A 9,485-nucleotide genomic window follows, 5' to 3' on the forward strand; every position below is an offset into this window, starting at 1 on the left:
CCACCGTACCCTGGCGCGAAGCCCTCGTCGAGCAATCAGCAAGGCCAGGGTTGGCGGCCAGGCTTCTGGAGTGGACTGGCTGGTGGTGCAGCGGCTGGGTACCTGGCAGGCGGCAGGAACAACAACAACAACAACCGCAACGACAGGAGGACTGGCTTTGGCGGCGGAGGCTACGGCACCAACGACGGTTACGGTTGGGGCGCTGGCCCCTCGAGGACTTCTTCAGGGTCCAGCTCATCGGCGAGACATGAGAGCACTGGCTTCGGGTCCACAAATAGGAGATAAAGCTGCTTGCTTCCCACGTCGTGAAGACTGGTCAACTGGCATAACCATCCTAGATAGCTTTCGCATATGGCAACACTGGTTGGTATTGCTCGATTCTACGTCTAGTCGGAACAATGTTCCTACAACGATGCGCGTCTTGCTAACAGCGACGCTGCCACAATGCATCCGCTCTCTCGCCGGACCTATGCGTAGGCCGCCTCGAGAGCACATCCGCGGATACATATGATACAGGTAGAAATACACAGCCAGCCCTTTCCAATCGCGGTAGTGGAGTGAGTGGCCTTGCTCTTGCGCGACCAGAAAAGGTATCATCCGTAAGACACCAAACCCCAGAACACCCAAACGCCCTTAGTTGGTTTGGCGAATAAGCTGCCCCCCCTGCCCCCGTTTCCCTTCGTTTAATGCAGGATCCAATCAAACAAACAGAAAAAAAGCCAACGAGCTTTCGCGAGTCTCGTCCCTCGTACGTTTCTAGTGGTGAACAGACAACGAATCCTTGCGATCAAAGGATGTGGCACAGGTTGGGCACTTGCGCATGCGGTTGCTGATGCGATCGTCGATGCAGGACATACAGAACAGGTGACCGCACGTCTTCAGGACAGTATCTTTGAAGTTGTTCCGGCAAACTGAGCAAAGCGCATACGACTGGCGGCTGGGTTAGCATATTCGAAGATGGAGAAAAGGGGGCTTGGTGAAAACATACTCGTAGCATCTCCTCTTCTTCGGAAGAGTTGCTCAATCCTTGCGCTTCCAGTCCTCCTTCTCCTTCTTGATGAACTCGACCCTCGCTTTGAGTCGTTCGAGCTCTGACTCCTGAGACGTGGCGCGCTCTCTTGTGCTCGCAGTGGCTGCGTCTTTCGCCTTGATTTGGTTCGCCAGTTCGTTGACTTGGGCCTTGTACGCATCGGCTCTCCTGATCGACTCTACACTGTTCGCCTCCATCTTCTTGTGTTCAGCTGCCAAGTTCGCATTTGCCATCCGAAGATCCGATAGCTGCTTCTCCAAGTTGCTGATCAACACTCTATGCTGAGCCTCCACTTCCTTGAGCTGTGTGACGATTTCCGAGGTCTTTCTGTTTTGGTTTCGCAGCGCAAGCAGTTCACGGTCCCGAAAATCGGCGTCTTTGCGAACAGCGAAATACTTGGAGTCAACCTTTTGCTTCTCGGCTAGCACCGCAGCAACCCGATCCTCTAGGGCCGAAAAGTCCATGACCTTCTTTTGCGCCAGCGTCATGGATCGCTTGTACGCCTGTTGAAGGGCTGGCAATTCTTTGTTGATCGACTCGAGATCAGCCTGGAGTTTCCGGTACTTCGTCAAGAGTTCCTCTACAGGAAGGCTGTCGATGGCTGGGTCGGCATCGGCCATAGGTCGGTCCTCGTCGGGTTTGACCCGCTGCAGCTCGAGTTCAAGGGCTGTAATGCGATCGTCCTTTGCGCCTGCCAGCTCCTGAATGTGTTGCAGCGCTGTCTTCTCCTCCTTCTGGCTCGCCTCCAGCATGCTAGCCTTTGCGAACCACTCGTCCCTTGCGGCTCTGAGACGTGTGACATCCCCTTCGCGCTCCTCGACCTGGCGCTCAAGGTCGGCAATGTGTGTTTGCGCTTCGTCGTTCAGTTTGCTTCGGAAGGCCTGTCGTTCGAATTGCAACCTTTCAGATTCTTCTCGCAGTTGCTTGTTGGTCGCTTCTAGGTGATTGATCCGCTTGATCAAGTCCTCGTTTTGCGCTTTGAAGGCCTTGAAGACGTCGGTTCGAATGTAATCCTCATCCGACACGCCTTCACGTTGCGTTTTCAGTGTCGAGTTCTCCTCCTGCAAGGCTGCGAGGTCTGTCTGCGCAGTCTCTAATTGCTCCTTTTGTTTGACGAGGACCGCCGATGCTTCTTCCAGCTTCAGCAAGGTCTCAGCAGCGTTCCCGTTCAGGGCAGCAGCTTCGGCACCGTTCTCGCCTGCCGTGCCCCCTTGTGTTGCGTTGGCGAGAAACTGCTTCTCCAGCTTTTGCACTTGTGCGCTCTTCAACCTCTTTTCCCGTCGCTCAGCTTTGAACCATTCAAGAGTCTTCTTGTTAAGGTCCTCCGAAAGCTGCTGGTTCTCATGCTGAGAGCGATCGAGCTGAATAAGATAATCTTTTTGCTGGGCGAGCAGGGCATTCACTCTATTCTCCAAATCGGCAATATTCGGCGTGATTTGTCCACGCGACGTCGCAATCCGGTTAATAACAGCCTCAGCCCTCTCGCGCAGCGTCTTGGTTTTGTCGTTAAGATGTTCCTGAAAAGTCGTGCTGTCTTTAAAAGTAGTACCTGTAATGTAAGGTGGTTCTACGGTCAAGTTAGACAGGGTCATCGGGGAGTGGGCGTTCGGCACGACGAACCTGTTGGTCCTGATGGCGCTGGCAGTGCCGGGTTGACGAGCAGTTCCATTTCTTGTAGCACCTGAAGGGGACGGTCAGCGCCGATGACAGGATATCGCAGATGAGCGCAACACTGACCTGTTCCCACCATATTTCAATCAATCTTATCTGGTCGTCGCGATGGGCTACATGAGTTTGCAGCTTATCAACGCGACCTTCTAGCTCAGCCTTATCGCGCTTGGATTCCTGGAAGGCTCGCCAGATGGCTCCCTTTTGGTAATTCTACGGCCCAAATTAGCGTTTCGTCTTTGCAGCGAGTTTCCGTCGGGAGTCGATGATGAGATGAAGGGTCACGAAGCGGTGAGTCTGTTGAACAGGCCACAAAGGCTGCTGCTGACAGGTGGGTCCCGAAAAGACTTTGAGCTCGTGGTCGCGTGCCATCGCGTAGTTCCAAAGGGGGTGGGGGGAAAGAGGGCAAGTCAAGTCTGCGACAAAGCATCGCAGGCACATGGCTCGTCCCAGGGAAATAGTTGACAAGAGGGCAGGAGCGGTCCGGTGACAACTTACCTCGATCCAATGTTCTTCTGACTGCTCGCCGGTATCGCCTTTCGACTTGTTGCCATTGACGCTTTGATGACGCTTGCTGGGAGGCGCAATGTCATCAGCGCCGCTGATGGCTGGTCGCTTTCGATCTTCCATCTTGGTCAATGATGACGGCCGGGGCGAGGCAGGCTTGATGGCTACAGGCATGGGCGAAGTCGCGAGGGGCGGCGAATCATGGAAGGGTGAGAAAGAGGCTGGGACGCGACTCCAAGGGGCTCAAGGAATCGACAAGAGAGCGAGCGCGACGTCTATCCGGAGGGTACCGAAGAGATTTGGAGGCCCCGAAGAGTGTCGTGATGGGAGCAGGCTGGCCTCGGTCGTGGAAAGGCTGAGGGGGGAACGTTGCCTCGCTGGCAAGAGGAGTTGAATTTTCGAGGTTCGACGCCTTCACTCGAAGCAAGAGGAAGCGCGGTCCCCTTCTGAAAGGGGGTTAGCGTGGCGCTAGCCCTTTCGAGCCTCGTCATCTTATCGATGCACGTGCGGTAGTCGGACCCCGCACAGGTGCGTTCAGGCGGCTAAGCTTCGGTCTTTTTTTTCGTTCTCTGGCGCAGCCTGGCTGGTCTAGGTTGTCCCCCCCCCCACTGATTGCTTCTGCTCCTGTTTCTACATCGCTGCTCCTTCCGAAGCCAAATCTTTTTTGTCCGCCTCCAAAGCATTCCAGATCGGCTGGCTCCCTTCAACAATCTTTTCCACCTCCCCCCTTTCATGCAGCCTCTTTGAACTCTGATTGCGCGCTTGATTCTTCACCAGCATACACTTGACACGGCTTCACATCTAGATCTGCCATGTAGCAGCGACGACAAGACCCGCCACTCCCCACCACCATCTTACATCTATCACCGTCGTAGCTTTGTGATCGCCAACCGCCACCATGAGTTCGATGATGAAGAAGAAGACGGGCAAGGGCTTCAAGCCCACAGCCAGGCCCCGCGTTCCCGGCGCATCGCAACCCGCCAGGCCCCTCACCGACACACCTCCCGCTCCTGCGACCTCCCACACACCGGCACCCACCACAGAACAAGACGCCTCGCAGAGCGCTACGCCCTCGACAACTCGAGAACCTCTGCTACAGCATGGGCAGTCAGAAAATGCGCCCTTGTCTGCAAGCCCGAAAACTGGGGACAGTACAGCCGACCCGACACCTACCGGTACAACACCAATACCAATAGATAACAGCAGTTCCTTGGCTTCGATCAAGTCCTCGCAGGCCACCGCCACTGCTGTGAAAGTTTCCTCCTCGACACCCTCAGCCGCGACGCGTCAGTCCGGAAGCGCGGGTGCGACCGCGGCAGATGCCTCCCAACCCATCCCGACCATAGAGATTGCGCCACCAGAAGGAGATGATCAATCTTCGACAGAACCAACATCTGCGACAGGCAGCGCCAAGAAGCAGACACCCGCCAAGAGGGTAGCCGGCAAGCGCGCAGCTGTTTCGACGGAGGACGAAAACGGCGAGGCCGCGGAATCTGAGACGAGCCCAGATGGCGAAGCCGCAGGTCCGAAAAAAGGCGACGCCCAACAAGAAAGATGGGCGCGACGCAGGATGGGTGACGCCGCGGCACGGCAACCTCGGGAAGAGGAAGCAGCCGTCGGCGGAGGGGGCCGAAGGGGACGCCACTGGAGCAGAGACCCCCGCACCCAGGAAGCGGCGAGAGCGATCGGCGACGCCGGACGACGCAGACCAGCAAACCGTGGATCGAGCGTGCTCACTCTGAAGGACCTCACGGTGGACCTGCGCATCGGCAAAAAGTTCAAACGCTACGACGAGATCCTGCAGCGTGAGCGCGAAAAGCAGGCCAAGATTGCGGCGGCCAGGAGACAGCGGGCGCTCAGCAAGAGCGGCCGGGGCGTCAGCGTGGACCCGTCTGAACCGTCGGGCACGCCGCTGCCGGGCATCGACAAGGAGGACACGACGCCGGCACCGGTGCCGATGGCGCCAGCGCAGTCGCAGCTCGACTCGCTGGGCCCCCAGTTCATCGAGGTGGACGGCCAGATTGTGCTCGACCAGCGCTCGCTCCAGGTCGACGCCCACGCGCGCGCCGAGCAGCGCGACCTGGCCGAGGGCATCACGCGCGAGGAGCAAGAGGAGCACGACTTTAGCCACCACGTCACGAGCAACAGCTTCCTGCCCAAGACGTCCAAGATTCGCGGCCCCAACATCTGGAACGAGGAGGACACGGAGCTCCTGTACCGCGGCCTCCGCATGTTCGGCACCGATTTTCAGATGATCTCGGCCATGTTCCCCGGCCGCACGCGCCGCCACGTCAAGATGAAGTTCAACCGCGAGGAGCGCCTCAACCCGACGCGCATTCACGCCGTGCTCGTCGGCGAGAAGACGGTCAAGATCGACCTGCAAGAGTACAAGCAGTGGACCAAGCGCAAGGAGGAGTTTGTCCCCACCGAGACCATCATGGCCGAGCAGCGCAGGGCCAAGGCCGAGTTTGACGCCGCGCAAAAGGCCAAGGAGGACGAGAAGAAGGCGGCCATGGAGGAGAAGCGCAGGAAGCTCTGGGCCGATGGCGAGGAGGAGGGCGCCGCCGATTTGGCCGCCGAGGAGGAGGAGATTCGCAAGAAGAAGAAGGGCAAGAAGAAGAGGAAGAAGGACGATCTCGCCATGTACGGCGAGATTGTCGAGGAAAGTCTGGCGTAATCGGGGCTCGTAAGATGAATGGGCGTTTGGTTCGGGTGCGTTTGATGAATCATGCGGTTCTGGGACAGGATGGGGATGGGCAACAACATGGATCGATAATGATACCCCTTCCTTCGGTTATTGGGGTCTCGTTGGGGAATATAAACCGGCCCATAGCTGAAGTGACGGTAGCAAGGCGTTAGAAGCAACGGCTCGAAAGACACTTGGTGTCAAGCAATGGGAAGCTTCGTTCACACACTCGTGGTTGGCTTCATGCGAACGTCAAAATGGCAATACTGGCTGGCTGACGGGCCAAACCTGTGCTGTTACGAGATTGATTTTGGCCCTCGTTGGGGAACTAGTTCATCGCCTGGGGCGATCAATGGTCGGGGCGCTCTCGTCGTTGAACTGAAATCCTCTGTATTCTCATGTCTCGTAAGGCGACTTCAACGCCTCTGTGGCCAACATGCTGAAGCCTCGAAAGCCTCCTCATCCGCATATACAGCGTCCCCGTGAGGAACCGGGCTGACATGGCTGAAAGCCTTTCCTCCAGGTATCCTATAGCTACGACCGCCGGAGGATTTTTTTGCTCCCCCGTCACGACATCCTCCCATCATGATTCATTCGTTGAAAAAAAAAGGCAACATTTTCATTTGCTTAGTTGCCCTGTGGTCTGTCATCATCGTCCTCGGGCTGGTCGAACAGAAAGTTCGCCGCGAGCTCCTCGTTCTTGTCGCAGGCAAAGTAAGCCTGAATGGCCTGGTCGCGGTCAAAGCCAAGACGACAAAGCTGGAGACGAGTCAGTCGGTCATCTTGAAAGTAAAACGTAGAAGGGAAGACATACGCGCTCGATGGCATCCCGCTCCTCCTCTGTGACACTAATCGCCTGGGCGCCGGGGGGCAGGGGCACATCATCATCGACATCCTCGCCGAGCAGACTCAGGAATTGGTCAGGGTTGTTAGCGATCAATTGCGCGAGCTGAGGGTTGCCGGCACCGAGTTGTTGGAGAATGGGCTCAAGCATCTGGGGTTGCTGCTGAACGACCTGGCGGAGCTGCTGGAATTGCGCGTTGTTCCGCAGGAAGTCCAGATTGCCGAAGCCTCCACCTTGAGCAGCGGCGGCAGCGCCAATGCCAGCAGCAGCACCAGCTCCGGCACCTGCAGCAGCAGCGGCACCAGCACCAGGGCCACCGCTGCCACGTCCGCTGCCACCCCGCTGCTGAGCCGCAAGATCAAAGAGGTTCACGTTGCCGTCATCGCCTGCATTGTCGCCACCGGCAGGCTGGGCGGGAGCGGCGGCGGGAGCGGACGGCGCCTGGCGCTGCTCCTGCTCACGCTGAGCGTCGTCGGGGATGCCCTGTTTTGCAGAGTCAGTGCCTGATCCCTCAAGCTCTCCAGCCGACACTTACCGTCAGTAGGTATTCAACAGCACGGTCGGGGTTGTAAAACGCAGCGCGCAAGGCAGCGTCGATCTGGGAGCGCTCAAAGCCCATGGCCTCCATGTTAGCGACAACCTCGGCACGCTGAGCACCCATGGCCATCGAAGGGTCAGTGGGCGCGCCATCGCCACCAGCGCCAGCCCTAGCGGCGGGGGTCGGGGTCGATGGCACGGCGGCCTGGGTCGAAGCCTGAGGGGCGGCAGGGACAGCTGGGGTTGCGGCAACAGGCTGCGCCGGGGTCGAGGGCACAGCGGATGAGGAGGCAGCAGGTGCGGCAGGCTTGGCTTTGGGCTGCGCAATGGTTAGCCGACAAGAGTTTCGTGGGTGGAAAAAAGCATTGATGCCAACCTTCTGGATCATGCAGACGACGAATCCCTTCTCCTCGATCTTGTACGACTCAACAGTCTCCTCGTCCTTTAGGATCTTGCCTGGATTAGGTCAGCGCAAAAAGTTGCACAGCGAGGAGGTTGCAGCACGTCGTGAGAGCCGAGCCGCGGTCGCATACCAGAGTAGATAAGCTTCTGCTCCTTGGCATCCCATCCCTTCTCTTCTGAGATTCTTTGCTTCACAGTAGAGATCTAGGCAGGGGTTAGCTTTGGTCGGGTCAACAGAGAGGGGTCAAGCTTCGGCTCTGATTTTGATCGGTGTGCGGGGGCAGAGGACGTACGAGGTCGGTGGGTTCGACTTCAAGCGTGAACTTGTTCTGCTTGAGGTCCTGCACGTTGGGTTAGCGTTCGTTTCTTTTCCATAGCAGGGCAAACGGCGTCGACATGGCGTCGACAGAGGAAGAGCTTGGGCGGGTGGCGGGGATGAGGATAGCTCCCATACCTTAAAGGTGACCTTCATCTTGGCGAGGGGGGCAGGGTGCAGCTCGGAGCTACAGAGGTCGGTGGGAGAATGGGAGGTGAGTCGGCTCGAGGTGACGCTGGGACGGTGAAGAAGGGCCAGCAGTCTGCAATGCAGGATATAGGGTGGTGTTGTTGGGGTTGTTCCCGGCAAGGCGCGAAGAAGTTTGTTTATGCGGGTAGGTGGGTGGGTGAGGGAAGATGACGAAGTGAAGGGCAACCTGGACTGGAGGTCCCTCGACTGGTCTGGTGCAGAAGGAGCCAGCGGGGCCTCGAGCGGGAAGGTGGGGTTTGGGGGCTTTCCTTCTCACCGGTTGCCTAAACGGTGCGAGGGAGGAGGCCTGGTGTGGTGTGGCGGTGCACGTGAAGCTTTCCCCGACACCATCACTGCACACACAAGTATACAACATCACAATGATTTCAAATGCTAGGACCTGTGTCATATCATTGATTTCTTCTTGATCCTCTCCGACTTGATCTCTCCGAGGTTTTGCAGGCTTCCAGCGTCTACCTCATGATTTTCCTTTCCTCTCTAACCTCGCCATTTCGACCCGCCTCTTTCAACGCCTCGCTGAATCATAAATAACAAATGGTATCTCTCTTTAAGTAGTGCCCGTTCCTCAGGCCATCTTTCCCTGCCTTCCCTTCCTGACAAAGAAAATGAACATGCATCATGACGATGAGCCTTCGTCCAACGAATGGCTCGGGAACTCTTCTGCCTGGTGAAACCAGCCATCGCAGGCCTCCGCCGCTGCTGTGTCTCGCTCAGCAACCGGGGTCGGCATCGATCCTGAGCTTGCGGCTCTGGTACCCGGTGAGGCTTGACCTGGATCCAGCGGTCAAGATCCACTCGGGGATGGGCGGCGTCATCTTGCGCTCGCTGGGCGACTCGATTTCGCTCTGCTCCTCGACCTCATCCTGCTCATTGACTGACGACGAGGGCAGGAACTCAAAGCTGCTCTGGTGGCTGAGTGGCGACTGGCCGTTCGCGAGGCTGCTGCTTCGCATCCGGCGGACGCTCTTCCGGTCGGAGATGACCTGGCCCGCATTGGGCGACGCGACGACGACGGTGCCGGGCGTGACGTTGGGCGGCGGCACCGGCGAGTCGGAGCGGAAGAGGGGGTGGATGTTGGCCTCGCCCGAGCCCTCGAGCTCGGGCGAGTTGCTCTGCGGCCGCCTCGCCGGGCTGAAGCTCCTGCTCCTGCGCCGCACCGGCGGCGGCGGCACCAGGTCGAGGGGAAAGCCGGGGCTGGTGCTCCTGCTCGTCGTCGGGCTGGCCGGGATTGTCTCGAGCAGACGCGGGGGTGGCGACCGGCGGAGGCGTGCCCAGCACCGTCATA

General features: G+C 58.2%; 5 protein-coding genes across 5 annotated transcripts in view; 2 read left to right on the forward strand and 3 right to left on the reverse strand.

Annotated features, from left to right (window-relative positions):
* The window catches only part of VDBG_02574 (transmembrane protein), a gene marked incomplete at both ends in the record, with an annotated part of 1,216 nt that extends 705 nt beyond the window's left edge, over positions 1-511 (forward strand). The window contains one exon of the mRNA XM_003006389.1: positions 147-511. Coding sequence (XP_003006435.1) covers positions 147-511 — 365 coding nt within the window. The remainder of the gene's footprint in view (positions 1-146) is intronic.
* Positions 349-3,379, reverse strand: VDBG_02575 (E3 ubiquitin-protein ligase BRE1; the record flags this gene model as incomplete). Its single annotated transcript, XM_003006390.1, has 5 exons — positions 349-930; positions 989-2,547; positions 2,651-2,767; positions 2,819-2,911; positions 3,197-3,379. 4 exons carry the CDS (start codon positions 3,377-3,379, stop codon positions 1,021-1,023), a joined length of 1,920 nt encoding a protein of 639 aa, XP_003006436.1.
* Positions 3,380-4,103: 724 nt separating this feature from the next.
* Positions 4,104-5,882, forward strand: VDBG_02576 (conserved hypothetical protein; the record flags this gene model as incomplete). Its single annotated transcript, XM_003006391.1, has 1 exon — positions 4,104-5,882. One exon carries the CDS (start codon positions 4,104-4,106, stop codon positions 5,880-5,882), a length of 1,779 nt encoding a protein of 592 aa, XP_003006437.1.
* Positions 5,883-6,518: 636 nt separating this feature from the next.
* On the reverse strand, positions 6,519-8,279 carry VDBG_02577 (nucleotide excision repair protein RAD23; the record flags this gene model as incomplete). The annotated part of the gene is made up of 7 exons (XM_003006392.1): positions 6,519-6,650; positions 6,706-7,218; positions 7,271-7,591; positions 7,649-7,728; positions 7,806-7,878; positions 7,968-8,015; positions 8,129-8,279. 7 exons carry the CDS (start codon positions 8,144-8,146, stop codon positions 6,519-6,521), a joined length of 1,185 nt encoding a protein of 394 aa, XP_003006438.1.
* Positions 8,280-8,910: 631 nt separating this feature from the next.
* VDBG_02578 (conserved hypothetical protein) overlaps positions 8,911-9,485 on the reverse strand; it is a gene marked incomplete at both ends in the record, with an annotated part of 1,398 nt that continues 823 nt past the window's right edge. The window contains one exon of the mRNA XM_003006393.1: positions 8,911-9,403. Within this exon, the coding sequence (XP_003006439.1) occupies positions 8,911-9,403 (493 nt within the window). The remainder of the gene's footprint in view (positions 9,404-9,485) is intronic.

The sequence above is a fragment of the Verticillium alfalfae genome, genomic scaffold, assembly GCF_000150825.1.
Source record: "Verticillium alfalfae VaMs.102 supercont1.3 genomic scaffold, whole genome shotgun sequence".
Lineage (NCBI taxonomy): Eukaryota > Fungi > Ascomycota > Sordariomycetes > Glomerellales > Plectosphaerellaceae > Verticillium > Verticillium alfalfae.